The sequence below is a fragment of the Rhincodon typus genome, chromosome 46 (assembly GCF_021869965.1).
Source record: "Rhincodon typus isolate 14 chromosome 46, sRhiTyp1.1, whole genome shotgun sequence".
Lineage (NCBI taxonomy): Eukaryota > Metazoa > Chordata > Chondrichthyes > Orectolobiformes > Rhincodontidae > Rhincodon > Rhincodon typus.
The window spans coordinates 7,620,725-7,636,786 of NC_063377.1; the positions used below are offsets into that span (position 1 = coordinate 7,620,725).

Below are 16,062 nucleotides of genomic sequence, written 5' to 3' on the forward strand. Positions count from 1 at the left end.
GACTCCCTTGTCCGCTCCACACTCCCCTCCAGCCCCACCACACCTGGCACTTTTCCCTGCAACCGCAGGAAGTGCTACACCTGCCCCCATACCTCCTCCCTCACCCCCATCCCAGGCCCCAAGAAGATTTTCCACATCAAGCAGATGTTCACCTGCACATCTGCCAATGTGGTATACTGCATCCGCTGTACCCGGTGTGGCTTCCTCTACATCGGAGAAACCAAGCGGAGGCTCGGGGACTGCTTTGCAGAACACCTACGCTCGGTTCGCAATAAACAACTGCACCTCCCAGTCGCGAACCATTTCAACTCCATCTCCCATTCCTCAGACGACATGTCCATCCTGGGCCTCCTGCAGTGCCACAACGATGCCACCCGAAGGTTGCAGGAACAGCAACTCATATTCCGCTTGGGAACCCTGCAGCCCAATGGTATCAATGTGGACTTCACAAGCTTCAAAATCTCCCCTCCCCCAACCGCATCCCAAAACCAGTCCAGCTCGTCCCCGCCTCCCTAACCTGGTCTTCCTCCCATCTATCCCCTCCTCCCACCTCAAGCCGCACCCCCATCTCCTACCTACTAATCTCATCCTGCCCCCTTGACCTGTCCATCCTCCCTGGACTGACCTATCCCCTCCCTAACTCCCCACCTACACTCACCTTTACTGGCTCCATCCCCGCCTCTTCAACCTGTCTGTTTGCTCTCCACCTATCCTCTCCTCTATCCATCTTCTATCCGCCTCCCCCTCTCTCCCTATTTATTTCAGAATCCCCTTCCCCTCCCCCATTTCTGAAGAAGGATCTTGGCCCGAAGTGTCAGCCTTCCTGCTCCTCTGATGCTGCTTGGCCTGCTGTGTTCATCCAGCTCTGCACCTTGTTGTCTCGGATTCTCCAGCATCTGCAGTTCCTACTATCTCCCATTCCTGTAAGTCCTCACTTAAAGTGTGTATTGATCTTTATTCTTCCTTGGGATGTAGATATCATTGGCGAGGTCAGCACTTTTTGCCCATCTCTAATTGCCCTTGAACTAAGTCCCTTGCTCTGTCCATTTCAGAGGACAGTTAGGTCTGGAGTCACATATAGGGCCAGACTGGGTAAAGACATCAGATTTCTTTCTCTGAAGAACATTAGTGAACCAGATGGGCTTTCTACAGGGGGTGATAACAAAGTTTTCAATAAAGGACTAATTATGGTAAAGATCTGCAACTGATGAAACTCTTTGTTGCTTATTCATAAATCTAAATGGCTCATCAAATCGTTCAATGTGTTACCACAGTGTCATGCTGTAACTCCTCACTCACTTCCCTCCCATTTATCCACAATTTTGGAATGCCCAGCCTTAAAATCACTCAGTCACCATTTCCTGAATTACAGAGGGAGCAATTAAGAGTCAAACCCACATTGCTGTGGATGGAGTCACCTCTAGGCCAGAATGGAAAGATAGGGCAGATTTTCTTTTTGACAGGGGTATGTGTGAAGCAGGTGAAGGCTCTATCAATGAGGTGTCAGGGGTGGCTCAGTGGTTAGCACTATTGCCTCACAGTGCTAGGGACCTGGGTTCAATTCCACCCTCAAAAAAATTGTCTGTGTGGAGTTTGCACATTCTCCCTGTGTCTGTGTGTGTTTCCTCTGGGTGTGCTGGTTTCCTCCTACAGTCCAAAGATGTGCAGGTTAGGATGGATTGGCCATGCTAAATTGTCCAGGGATGTGAAAGCTAAGTGGCTTAGCCATGGGTAATGCTGGATTACATAGTTAGGGCAGGGGGATGCATCTATGTGGGATGTCCATTGGAGGGTTGGTGTGGACTTGATGGGCCCAATGGCCTGCTTCCACATTGTAGGGATTCTATCTGGTATTCAACATGGTGAATGTCAATATTTATTTGTGAATTCCCTAGAGGGGCATTAGTAAAGTGGGCAAGGATTTTAGTGACAGCCTGGTATGTAGTACGACCTGTACCAGTACTCATTCCCTACCTTCAAAGGGTATCGGTGAAACAAATGTGTTCTTACAACCATCATTGAGGCTATAATTTCAATTCCAGAATGAAGTTGTCTTTTCCCAAGGATGATGGATTTCAAGACTAGGGGTCACATTTTTTTAAGGTGAGAAGAAAGAGATTTTAAGAAGACAAAGGGGGCAATTTTTCTACACAGAGGGTGGCTCGTATGTGGAATGGACTTCCTGAGGAAATGATGGATGCGGGTACAATTACAACGTTTGAAAGACATTTGGATAAGTACATGAATAGCAAAGGTTTGGAGGGATATGGGCCAGGAGCACACAGTTAGGACTAGATTAATTTGGGATTATGTTCGGCACAGACAGGTTGGTCTCAAGGGTCTGTTTCTATGCCATATGACTCTCAATCAGTGAATTGAAATTATGCCTGAGACTGGTGTAGAACCCCAAGCGGCACTAGGACCCAGCCACAGCTGCTCTCTGTCTCTCTCTCTCCCTCTATATTGCTGGACGCGTTGGTCAATGAAAAAGAAGGGGATATTACTGACAGTTTAATTTCACATTCTGCTGTCTCGTCATCGGGGTGGGAGGGGAAGGGGAAGAGGAAGAGGTGGAGAGATAAAAAAAAATACATAGACAGAAAGAGAGAGAGACAGCAGACAATCCAAGGACTTGTGGGGTAGGAGGAAAAGTTTGCAACTTTTCCTCAACTTCCTTCTCCAGGGAGGCTGAATAAGTTTCGGGAGGGGACCCATGACATGAGTTCGCTACTGCAGGACAGCAACGCCGAGGAGAAGATTGACAAAGAGGAACAGAATGGGAGGTGAGTGATAGTTAAGGAGAGAGGGAGAAAAAGAGGGGCTACTCTTTTAATTTATAAAACTTTGAAGCTCAAGGTAGGCTGCAGGAGGAGTCTGAGCTGCACAGTCTCTTGCTTATCCCCTACCCATTCCCAATTCAAAGGCCCTAGTTTTCCCCGTGTTAATCATTAAACTACTTGGCTATTAACCTTAAACTCCAATGTATAGATTCAAACGTACACTAGATTAAAAGAAAACAAATTTTCTTTAAAAAAATTGTATCGTGATATTGCAAAAAAAAATTGATCCTTTAATGTAGAAGGCATCTGGGCATGATTTATTTCCCCATAATGTATCTGCTAGTCTGGCCTCCAACAAACCTCCTTGCTAACTGGCCCTCCTGCATTGTTGAATATTTTTGATCCCAGACTCAACTGACCCTGTAAGGAGAAATTCCTCCTCGTTTTGGATCCCATCTTTGTCAATGTAATAGGATAGACTCTTCAGTAGGATAGACCATTACTGGATTTCTGTGCACACCTTCCCCTACCTCAGGTGTACAGCCAATGAAAGTAGTTATTTATTTTGGAACTTAAAAAAAATGCTGGAGATCACAGTGGGTTGGGAAGCATCCATGGAGAGAAAGCAAGCACTTTTACTTTAGAAGTTGTGCAGAAAACAGGACTGTCCATTTATGGATTTCACAAGCAATACTTTGATAAAGAACAGATCCTTTTTTAAAAGCGGTAATGGTTTATGATATAAATATTCACAGGACACTGGGAAGAAGGGGGAGTGTGCTCTAGCAAAATAGTGACTGTGGGATCATTTGCCCCCACCTGAGATGGCAGATGGTGCATTCTGAGAGATGGGGTGGTACCTCTTTAGTGCTGACACCAACTCAGATAAGATGGCAGGGAGAGGTGATGAGGAGGAATTTCTTCTCTTTGAGGGGTAGTTGTGAATCTGTGGGATTCTCTTCACTCAGAATAATGAGGCTGAGAAAGACAGGTGTCAGATTGACAGGGAAGGGAATTGAGAATTGGGGGAAAGAGGTGGGAAAAGGTGTCAGAGGTGCCTTGAACCGCTGGAGTGGTGGAGCAGTCATGAGGGGCTGGTGGTCCCTCTTTCTTATGTTGAAGGGGATCATACATTTTCCCTCTTGCCTTACCCCTTAGAGGTTAGGCTGATCATGATTATGTATTTGAAGGTTGGATGAAAATAGGCAGATTTTCTAGAAGTAGTCCTATCTAGAGATGGTTTACAGTACAGGAGGAGGCCATTCAGCCTGAAATCTCTGTGCCAGCTGTAGCAACTCCCCCTGCCTTTTTCCTATGGGCCGGCAATTTTTTTAATCTTCGTTTTATTATCCAATTTTCTTCTGAAGTTTTGACTGAACCTGCCTCTACCACACTTTCCACTGGTGAAATTCCAGATTCTAACCACTCGCTGTGTAACAAACCTTTCCAGGTCTCATCTTTGCTTCTTCTGCTGGTTACCTTAAATTAGTCACCTCTAGTTCTTAGTTCTTGATCCTTCCTCCATCGGTTTGGCCTACATGTGATCTCGGACCCACAGCAATGTGGTTGACTCTTAATCTCTCTATAATAAGAACATAAGAAAAAGTAGCAGGTGTAGGCCATCTGGCTGGTCGAGCCTGCTCCACCATTCAATAAGATCGTGTCTGGTCTTTTCGTGGACTCAGCTCCACTTACTCGCCCCTGCTCACCATAACCCTTAATTCCTTTAAACCATAACCCTTAATTCCTTTACTGTTCAAAAATATATCTATCTTTGCCTTAAGAACATTCAACAAGGTAGCCTCAACTGGGCAGGTAATTCCACAGATTCACAACCCTTTGGGTGAAGAATTTCCTCCTCAACTCAGTCCTGAATCTGTTCCCCCTTATTTTGAGGCTATGTCCCCTAGTTCTAGTTTCACCTGTCAGTGGAAATAACCTCTCTGCTTCTCTCTTATCTATTCCTTTCATAATTTTATATGTTTCTATAAGCTACTCTCTCCTTCTTCTAAATTCCAATGAGTATAGTCCCAGATTACTCAATCTCTCAACTCTGGAATTAACCTAGTGAACCTACTCTGCACCCCGTCCAGTGTCAGTACATCCTTCTCAAGTAAGGAGACCAAAACTGTACACAGTACTCCAGGTGTGGCCTCACTGGCACCCTATATACAGCTGCAGCATAACCTCCCTGTTTTTAAACTCCATCCCTCTATCAATGAAAGATAATATTCCATTTGCCGCCTTAATTACCTGCTGCACCTCCCTCTGTAACGGTCTGAGCAGGACACTGTGGTCAATTCTGGCCTTGCTGGAGAGGCCCATACACCATTGAAGAACGAAGAATTAAAAGGAGTGGTCAGAGTACCATTCCCCTGTTGGATCCCACCCACTAAGGGCAGCATGGTGGCTCAGTGGTTGACAATGCTGCCTCATCGCATCAGGGACCTGGATTTGATTCCACCTTCGGGCGACTGTCTGTGGGCATTCTCCACTGTGTCCACGTGGGTTACCTCCGGGCTATATGGTTTCCTCTCATAATCCAAAGATGTGTAGATTAGGGTGAATTGGCCATGCTGAATTGCCCAGAGTGTCAAGCCATGGGAAATGCAGTGCTACAGAGATAGGGCAGGGGGCTGGGTCTGGGTGGGATACTCTTCAGAGAGTCAGTGTGGACTCAGTGGGTCAAATGGCCTGCTTTCTCACTGTAGGGATTCTATAATTCTAACCTTCCTACAAGTTTTTATTTTAGTCTTTTTGCCCATTCAATCTCTCAACCACTTCCTCTTATGACTTCAGGAGCACCTTCCACAGTGAAAATAATTGAAAATTACTCATTTAACATCTCAGCCATGCTCTTTGCTTCCGTGATATTTTTAAATTTTCTTCTTTAATGGCTCCTACGCCTCCTTTGACAACCTTCTAACCATTTATTTCTCTATCGCAGATTTTTGAATTGCTTATGATGTTAGCTACCAGTTGCAACGTGGACTGGACTTGAGGCATATAGAAACATGGAAAATTGGAGCAGCTGTAGGTCACGCAGGCCTTTAAAACTGCTTCATCGTTCACTATGATCATGGCTGATCATCGAATTCAGTAGCCTGTTCCTGCTTTTCTCCTATATCCTTCAATCCCTTAGCCCCACATGCTGAATCCAACTCTTTCTTGAAATAATGCAATGATTTGGTCTCTACTGCATTCTGTGGTAGAACATTCCACAGGCGCTCTACTGTCCAGGTGAAGAAATTTCACCTCATCTCAGTCCTAAATGGTTTACCTTATATCCTTCAACTTTGACCCTTAGTTCTAGACTCCTCCCACCATTGGGAACATCTTTCCTGCACCTACCCTGTCTTAAGAGAGTTGGAGAGTCAACACTGAGGGAGGGCTGTGCTGTTGGTCAGTCCTGAGGGATGTGGGCTCATCAAGGCTGTATACACTAGATTAATAATTACAAGAGATTTGCCAGGATGTTGCCTGGAGGGAATGGAGGGTTTGAGTTATAAGGAAAGACCAAATAGGCTGGGACTCTTTTCACTGGAGCATAGCAGGTTTATAAAATAATGAGGGGTACAGGGAAGCTGAATGGCAGTTGTCTTTTCCCTAGGGTGGGGGATTTCAAGACCGGGGGCATATTTTTAAGGTGAAAAGAGAAAGATTTAAAAAAGACATGAGGGGCAACTTTTTTACTCAGAGAGTGGTTCGTGTGTGGAATGAGGAAGTGGTGGGATGTGGGTACAGTTACAACATTAAAAGACATTTGGATAAGTACACGAACAAGAAATGTTTGGAGGGATAAAGGCCAAGTGCAGGCACGTGAGATTAGTTTAGTTTGGGATTATGGTCGCTGTGGACTGGTTGGACCGAAGACGCTGTTTCTGTGCTGTATGACTCGAATTGTATCAAGAGTCTGAAATGAGGAAGTGTTCCTTTCAAGCATGCTCATTCAGCAAGTACTTAACCATTGGAGGGAGGGATTCAAGAAGGTTGTACACATGTTCTGTAATGTTACTCGTCAGCCTTTTTCCCTCGTTCCAAAATACTACTGAAATTCTAAACTCTGCTTTTGTTACCTCCTGTCTCAGCTATTCCATGCTCATCTGGTCTGGCCTCCTACTGTTCATCAACTCCACCTTAAAAGTGGAGTTATAGGTAGACAGGCTAGTGAAAAATGCGTTTGGTACACTTGTCTTTATTGGTCAGTGCATTGCGTATAGGAGTTGGGAGGTCATGTTGTGACTGTACAGGACATTGGTGAGGCCACTTTGGGAATACTACATTCAATTCTGATCTCCCTGCTTTAGGAAAGATGTTGTTAAACTTGAAAGAGTGCAGAAAAGATGGTGCCGGGGTTGGAGGGATTGAGCTATAGGGAGAGGCTGGATAGACTGGAGCTATTTTCCCTGGAGCGTTGGAGGTTGAGGGGTGGCTTTGTAAATGTTTATAAACCGTGAGGAGCATGGATAGAGTGAATAGCCAAGGTCTTTATCTCAGGGTAGCGGGGCCCAAAACCAAAGGCCAGAGGTTTAAGGTGAGAGGGGAAATATATAAAAGGTACCTGAGGGGAAACTTTTTCAGAAAGAGGGTGGTGCATGTATGGAATGATTATGGAATGCCAGAGGAAGTGGTGGAGGCTGGTACATTTACATTTAAAATGCATCTGGATGTGTACATGAATGGGATGGGTTTGGAGGCATTTGGGCCAAATGCTGGCAAATGGGACTAGATGAATTTAGGATATCTGGTGAGCATAAAGTTGGACTGAAGGTTCTGTTTCCATGGTGTACAACTCTATGCAAACTCACCTAAAACTGTCCAGCTCACATCCCAAATCCTATTCACCCACTGTCTCCCCATGCTCACTAATCTACACTGACTCCTGGTCCAGCTCTGCCTCAATTTTAACCTTCTCATCCCTTGAATGTTAAGATGTCTCACTGGGACAGCATGCTGTACAGTAATCCCCATTATCCCCAGAGTCCTAGACAGGGAAATTTTTTTTAAAAATTTGTGCGATGGGCAGAGGGAAAGACTGGGAGGGCAATTTAATGATTCCTTTTAAGAGGATTATATATTTATGTTTGAATATATGTAATGTACTGAACTCAAATTTCACCTCATACCATTTTGGGATTCGAACCTGTGTCTCCAGAACATTAGATAATGAAGTGTAAGACATTACGACTACACCAGCTTCTCCCCTTGAAGATGTATCTCTTGAACTAAGCTTGTCCTAACATCTTTTTTTTAATGTAACTTTGTGTCAAGAGGTTAAGTTTCTGTGAAGCACCTTGTAGTGTTTTTCAACGTTTGATGCTACATAAATGGAATAAAAACAACTGTGGACGTTGGAAATCTGAAACAGGAATAGAAAGTGCTGGAGAAACTCAGCAGGTCTGGCAGCAACTGTGGAGAGAAAAACAGTTAGTGTTTCGAGTCTAGTGACCCTTTGTCAGAATGAAAATTATTGTCAGCGGGTGGTGCAGATGTAGAGTGCAACCTAAAATGAGGTCTGAAGAAGGGTCACTGGACCAGAAACATTAACTCTGATTTCTCTTCGCAGATGCTGCCAGACCTGCTGAGATTTTCCAGCAATTTCTGTCTTTGAACCTATAATGGGTTCCTGGTCTGAATCAGCCACTGCTGACGGGATCACTGTTCTTGGATCAGCCTCCTCACTTTAAAGCAAAGAGGTGTAAATTGCCAGACGTTGTCCAGAGTGACTTTCTAGAGAAGCGTGGAAGTTTGCTCTGACATCTCTGAACATGTCTCTTAGCAAGGTGACTTGAGATCTGCTCATTGAATCGTGCAAGTACATTCTCACATGATTATTTGTGTTTCCTCTCCCCATTGTCTGTGCAGGTGGAATCCGCCCTTTTTAATGGAACCCTAAATTCCAATTGGGATTCCTGTGTGTACAGGGTGGAGTCAGCCAGTGGCAGTGGGTGGTGTGAGAATGGAGGTTCCTGGCGGTGTAGGAGCATTTGAAACTCACATTGAACAGTACTGTGATAACAAGGTTAGAGCTGGATGAACACAGCAGGCCGAGCAGGAAGGCTGACGTTTCGGGCCTAGACCCTGATGAAGGGTCTAGGCCTGAATTGTCAGCCTTCCTGCTCCTGTGATGCTGCTTGGCCTGCTGTGTTCATCCAGCTCTACACCTTGTTATCTCAGATTCTCCAGCATCTGCAGTTCCTACTATCTCTTGGACAGTACTGTAGCCAGTTCCGGGCGCCCTGTTATAGGAAGGATATAATTAAACTGGAGAGGGTGCAGAAAAGATTTACCAGGATGTTGCTGGGAATGGAGGGTTTGAGATATAAAAATGGACTGGATAGGATGTTTTTCATTGGAGGGTGGGAGGTTGAGGGGTAACCTTTTTGAGGTTTATAAAACCATGAGGGCCATAGATAAGGTGAATGACAAGGATCTTTTCCCTACGGTGGGGGAGTTCAAAACAAAGGGGCATATTTTTAAGGTGAGAGGAGAAAGATTTTAAAACATGAGAGGCAACTTTTTATTACATTGTGTGATTTGTGTGCGGAATGAACTGCCAGAGGAAATGGTGAATGCAAGTACAGTTATGTTTCAAGAGGCATTTGGACTTAAAAAAGTACATGAATAGTTAGAGTTTAGAGGGTTATGGGCCAAGCGCAGGTAGGTGGGATTAGTTTAGTTTGGGAATATGGTTAGCATGGACTGGTTGAAGGGTCTGTTTCTGTGCTGTATGACTCAATGACTGTTTTTCGTAATAGCCCTGAGAACAATAAATCAGGAGCACAGAGAAGGGGCAGTGTATCTGTACGGTCTTTTTGGTTTTATGAACAGGACCACAATTATAATGGGTTGTGTGCTCCTTCTGTGTGGATGTTAGAATTGAGACAATCACCTCCCCTACCCTGCACCTACCAACCTACTGGCAGTGAATTAGAAGTTTACACTTTCTTTAACAAATTTCACAATCAGCTGCCATGGCACTTTTCAACCAATTAGGTACTTTTTAAAAGGATGCTTTGCTGTTCAAAGGTAGGAAAAGCAGCAGCCAGTTTTTACACAGTAAGATCCCACTAAAATGACCCAGATCATTTGTTTTTAAAGGTGCTGGTTGAGGGATGATTATTGGTCAGGGCACCGGGGAGAACTCTCTCGGGGCCCCACTTCTTAAGAGAACTGTAGAACATTTTACATCTGAGTGACCAGATACATTGTTGATTATCTCGACTGAAAGCAGCACCTCTCACAGTTCAGCACTCCCTTAACCCTTGCCAACAGATGGCGCGGCGCTCCCTCGGCGCTGACCCCTCCGACAGTGCGGCGCTCCCTCGGCGCTGACCCCTCCGACAGTGCGGCTCTCCCTCGGCACTTATCCAGTACCTTGTGTCCGCTCCATGTAGTTGCACAAATCCAACAGAAGAAGGAAGGTTGAAGAGTGGTATGTGTCAGCCAGATATTTTACAGAAACAGGGAGAGCCAGTCCAGAAATCTGAAAGCGAGGATGATAATTTAAAGACTGAGGGTTTGCTAGAGAGCAGGGGCAGGATGGGCATTGGGAGAACAGAAGTTGGTGTGTTCAGAAAAGGACAGTACGGTTTTGAATGGACTTCTGTTCGTTGCAATTACAAAGTGGGGATACTTATTATCTCATGGCACGTGGGTGTCATTGGCAGGTCCAGCATTTGAGTGGTTTGCTTGGGCTATCAGAGGTGAATCAAGAGTCAACCACATTGTTATGGGTCTGGAGTCACATGTAGGCCAGACCAGGTAAACACAAACAGACTAACTTCCCAAAAGAGTGTTAGTGAACTGGATGTTTTTTGTGACCATCAGTGATGCTCTCCATTGCTAACATTAGCTTTATAGTACACATTTATTAATTAAATTTACATTCCACTTCCTGCTGTGTTGGGATTCGAATATCATGTCTCCAGAACATTAGGCTTTCGGGAGGTTGGCACCTCTGGATTACCATTCCAGCAACATTACCGCGACACCATCGTCTCCCTTGGGGGCTTGGCCAGGAGAACCTCGGAGTCAGCTAATCTGGAGGAAGTCGCTGAATCATACAGCACGGAATGAGGCCATCTGGCCCATCATGCCTACTCCAGTGCTTCTGAAAACGCACTGCCTTGCTTTTGTTTTCTCATCTCCACAAGTTTATTTTTATGCTTCAAGTTTACCCGATTCTGTTTTGAAGGGATATGTAAAGGTTCCTCCAACAATACCTTCCAAACCCATGACCACTACCCCTAGTAAAACCAGGGCAGCATACACTTATGATCATGGCCACCTGCAAGATCTCCTCTGAGCCCCACACCATCCTGACTGGGAAATATATCTGCCGTTCCTTCAGTATCACTGGGTCAAAATCCTGGAACTCCTTCCCTAACAGTTTGTGCACCACAATGACTGCAGCAGTTCAAGATGGTAGCTCGCCACTGCCCTCTCAAAGGACAATTAGGATGGGAAATAAATGCAGGGCCAGCCAGAGATGCCCCCATGTGCTAAAACAGAATAAATGACAACAAAGAAATCATATAGTTCCTGGGAGGCTATAATTGTCCACAGCAGTCGATACATGGGAACACCAATCCCTCTAAGTTCTCCTCCGAGCCCCACACTATCCTAACTTGGAAATGTATCAGCCGTTCTGTCGTTGTCGCTGGGTCAAGATCTTGGAACAACTTCCCCAGCAGCACTGTGGCCGTGCCCACACCTGAAGGATGGCAGCAATATGCAACCTTCTGCTGGTCAATTAGGGATAACCTAGCCAGTGATGTCCAAATCCTGTGGACAAATGTTTCTTTAAAACCTTGTGTTAAATCTGTATGTATCAACCTATCAGCAAGTCTTAAGGATGTACAGCACGGAAACAGACCCTTCAGTCCAACTCGTCCATGCTGACCAGGTATCCTAAATTAATCTAGTCCCATTTTCCAGCATTTGGCCCATATCCCTCTAAACCCTTCCTATTCACGTACCCGTCCGGATGCCTTTTAAATGTTGTAATTGTACCAGCCTCCACCACGACCTCTGGCGGCTCATGTGTGAAAAAGTTGCTCCCTTTTAAATCTTTCCCCTCTCACCTTAAACCTATGCCCTCTAGTTTCGGATTCCCCTACCCTGGGGAAGAGACCTTGGCTATTCACCCAAGCCGTGCTCCTCAAGATTTTATAAACCTCTACAAGGTCACCCCTCAACCTCCGATGCTCCAGGGTATTCAGTCTCTCCCAATAGCTCAAACCTTCCAACGCTGGCAACATCCTTGTAAATCTTTTCTGCACCCCTTCAAGTTTCACGACATCTTTCTTGTAGCAGGGGGACCAGAATCGAATGCAGTATTTCAAATGTGGCCTCACCAACGTCCTGTGCAGCCGCACACCACTTGTTGCATTAAAAGGCTTTTGCACTTGTGGCCCCAGATCTTCTGCCAGTCACTATAAATCCTTTAACAAAAACAAAAGTTGTTGGCAAAGCTGAGCAGGTGTGACAGCATCTGTCAAGAAAAATCAAAGTTAATGTTTCGGGTCACTGGATCTGATTTTTCTTCTTCTTCTTCACAGATGCTGCCAGACCTGCTGAGCTTTTCCAGCAACTTCTGTTTTTGTTTCTGATTTTACAACATCCGCAATCCTTTTGTTTCTTTATTTACTATAAATCCTTTGGTTACAGACCCTCCAGCCACTGGACTGAGCTTATTTTAATTTGTGATTCAAATGCCCTCAGCAAAATTGCCCACTCTGATACTGGCTAATTAAACCAGTGCATTTTGCACCACATCATCTAGTTGCTTACAGTAAAAAAAAAATCAGCCTTGGCTTGTATAAGATGTTAGTCACTAGATTTTTCAGTTTCCTGTAGCTGGGAGGTTTCAGGAAATTCCACAGTTAGTTTTTTTTTTCTTTCCTTAGACCTATTGACTAGTGTTGAGGAAATCACAAGTTGAGTTTTTTTTGATAAAATAAGATCTCTGCGAAATGTAAATAAGCAGGAATATTCATATCGCTTTTGTCTGCCTTCCTTTTAGCCATCAGTTTTCTTCGCTCAATCACTCCTCTCTTCCAAAACCACTAGCTTCTAACTTTAATAGTTCCACTCTGCTCAGTTCCAGCAGCCTATAACTGAAAAGCAGCAATAATATTTTGTATCAGCCTTGGTTAGACCGCAATTGTGCGCAACTCTGGCTTCTATTATTGTACCTCCAAGTGGTGAAAGAGAACTGACTAGAATGATACCAGAACGGAGGGGTTTCTGTCAGGAAAGATTAACTAGGCTGCTGTTTCCTCTGGATAAGTGGAGAGTAAGAGGTTATGGGAGGCGATGGCCTAGTGGTATTATCGCTGGACTGTTAATCCGGAGACCCAGATAACATCCTGGGGACCCAGGTTCAAATCCCGCTACAGCAGATGAGTCTAATGTGTCTAATGATGACCATGAATTCATTGTCGATTGTCGGAAATACCCATCTGGTTCACTAATGTCCTTTAGGGAAGGAAACTGCTATCCTTACCTGGTCTGGCCTACATGTGACTCCAGTCCCACAGCAATGAGGTTGACTCTTACCTGTCTTCTGGGCAATTAGGGATGGGGCAATAAACGCTGCTTAGCCAGCAATGCCCTCATCCTGTGAATGAATAAAAATCTGGTCAAGATCTTAGGGTTCAATAAAGTAGATGTAGGGAAGATGCTTCTACTTGTGGTGGACATCAAGAAGGCCTTTAGGACCCTGGGGCAGCTTTGCCATGATGTAGTGGAGCTGTTCCACACTGAACATAAATAGTACAGTGTGGGTGGAGTTAGTTAGAACAGAATAAAACAGATTAGAGCATGAAAGGGTGATAACACTGTGATAAATCTGTCTGGATTACAGCTATTAGGAGAGGCTAGAAACACTCGGAACGAAAACAGAAGTTGCTGGAATTTCAGCAGGTATGGCAGCATCTGTAAAGAAAAAGTCAGAGTTAACATTTTGGGTCCAGTGACCCTTCCTCAGAGCCCGTTAACTGATTTTTTTTCTTCACAGATGCTGCCAGAAGTGCTGAGCTTCCAGCAACTTCTGTTTTTGTTCCAGTTCCGAAGAAGGGTCACCGGACCCAAAACGTTAACTCTGACTTTTTTCTTCACAGATGCTGTTAGAAAAACTCAGGTTGTTTTCTCCAGAGAAGCGGAGGCTGAGGGGAGACTTGATAGAAATTTATAAAATTATGAGAAGCATAGAGGGGGTTGACGGTCAGAATCTTTTCCCCAGGGTTGAAATGTCTAATACTGGAGGGCATGCATTTAAGCTAAGAGGGGGCAAGTTTTTTTTACACCGTGGTAGGTCTGGAACATGCTGCCAGGAGTAGTGGTGGAGGCAGATATGATAGGGGTGTTTAAGAGATTTTTAGATAAGCTTGAATGAAGGGATATGGACCATGGCCAGGCATAAGGGATTAGTTTAAATTGGCGTCATGTTTGGCACAACATCATGGGCCGAAGAGACCATTCCTGTGCTGTACTGTTCTGTGTTCTATGATACAAATGAGCATGTAGGCCTGAACACATGTAGAAGATAGATTAGATCTTACCTAATATAACTATTATGACCTATCTATAATTAACATGTAAAGCAGTATTTACATTAATGTACAATAAATAGACTTACTTTGATGTCTAAACCTGAATACTGTTCTTTATCATCTTCTCTCACTTTATATAGAACCAAACTTTCTTGTGTGGCATTAGAGTCATATAGTCATCGGGATGCACAGCATGGAAACAGACCCTTTGGTCCAACTCATCCATACTGACCATATATCCTAAATTAGTCCAATCCCATTTGCCAGCATTTGGCCCATATCCCTCTAAACCCTTCCTGTTCATGTCCCCATATACTAGCCTTCACTGGTTCCTCTGGCAGCTCATTCCATACACGCACCACCCTCTGTGTCAAAAGGTTGCCCCTTAGGTCCCTTATAAATCTTTCCCCCTCTCACCTTTAAACCTATGCCCTCTAGTTTTGGACTCCCCTATTCTGGGGAAAAGACCTTGACTATTCATCCTTTCCATGCCCTTCATAATCTTATAAACTTCTTAAGTTCACCCCTCAGCCTCTGACGCTCCAGGGAGAATAGCCCCAGCCTTTCAGCCTCTTCCTATTGCTCAAACCCTCCAACCCTGGCAACATCTTTGTAAATCTTTTCTGAACCCTTTCAAGTTTTAGCAACATCTTTCCTGACGCAGAGAGCCAAGAATTGAACACAGTATTCCAAAAGTGGCATAACCAATATCCTATGTAGCCGCAACATGACATTAATCCGCATAAGAGGGGAGACCAGAATAAGGGGCCATCAATATAAGACAGCCCATGAATAAATCCAATTTGGGATCCAGGAGAAACATCTACACCCAGAGAGTGGGGAGACTGTGAGACTTGCTCCCACAGGGAGTAGTCAAGATAGCAGAGATTCAATGGAGGGAGATGTTGGACAAAAACATGAGGGAGGGAGAGGATTATGGGAAAGTCATTCGCTGGCGGTCCCTCACAGACGAGGATGACTCTCTTCCACTCTTGGGGTGAGTCTGTAGGTTGCTGTACAGATTCAAAGTGGCTTCTGTAGGCTCAATTACACTTGGGGCAGAAGGTGGTCATGGGAAGGGGTGGGTAAGCGCAGGAGAGTCTCATGTGGGATAAGGACCTGTTGGGCTAGCTGGGTGGTTTCTCTGCTCTAAACTCTCAAGGCTGTTCACTCAAGTTGTTTTTGAGGTTAAAAAGCCAACCCAATCAGCAGGGTGTTCCATCATAGATCACCCACTTGTCATTAATTCCTTTACTTTTGCTCAGCACCAGTTGAATAATATACAATGATTACTTGTCTTTGAGCCCAGTCTGATCCCGAGGGCGGACCCCTGGCTTGGAATTGAACTGAGCTTGTTGGAATCTGACCAGAGCACACCCAAGTTCAGGCTTACCTGATTGAAAGGAATGTAAACATGTCGAACCTTGTCAAACCAGATGCTCACCAGATTACAGAACATCTTTATGATGTGATCACTTCTTGTTTTGCTCGGTGGTTGAGTTTTTCTGCCTTTTTTTTAACATTTGCCCAAAAATGTATATTTCTAAAGCTTCTTGGGTTTTAAAAGTCATACAGCATTGAAGATGTTTTGACATTGATCAGATGTTTTGCCCAGCACTGAAGATGTAAGCAACATTTTGACTCGTACAATTGCAAATTAGATACTTTGAGATTTGCAATGTAAAGCAGCACTTCCCCAACATGCTGGTAAAAAGAGGACAAAA

The 16,062-nt window shown here is 44.6% G+C and overlaps 1 protein-coding gene across 2 annotated transcripts in view; it reads left to right on the forward strand.

The window, feature by feature from the left end:
• Nucleotides 1-2,551: 2,551 nt before the first annotated feature.
• Nucleotides 2,552-16,062, forward strand: part of LOC109917350 (BCL2/adenovirus E1B 19 kDa protein-interacting protein 2-like) — a 56,679-nt gene continuing 43,168 nt past the window's right edge. Inside the window, exon 1 of one of the 2 annotated variants that reach the window (XM_020517162.2) lies at nt 2,552-2,783. In XM_020517162.2, coding sequence (XP_020372751.1) covers nt 2,719-2,783 — 65 coding nt within the window. In that variant the 5' untranslated portion in view covers nt 2,552-2,718. The remainder of the gene's footprint in view (nt 2,784-16,062) is intronic. The other variant, XM_020517163.2, reaches the window with a different exon arrangement.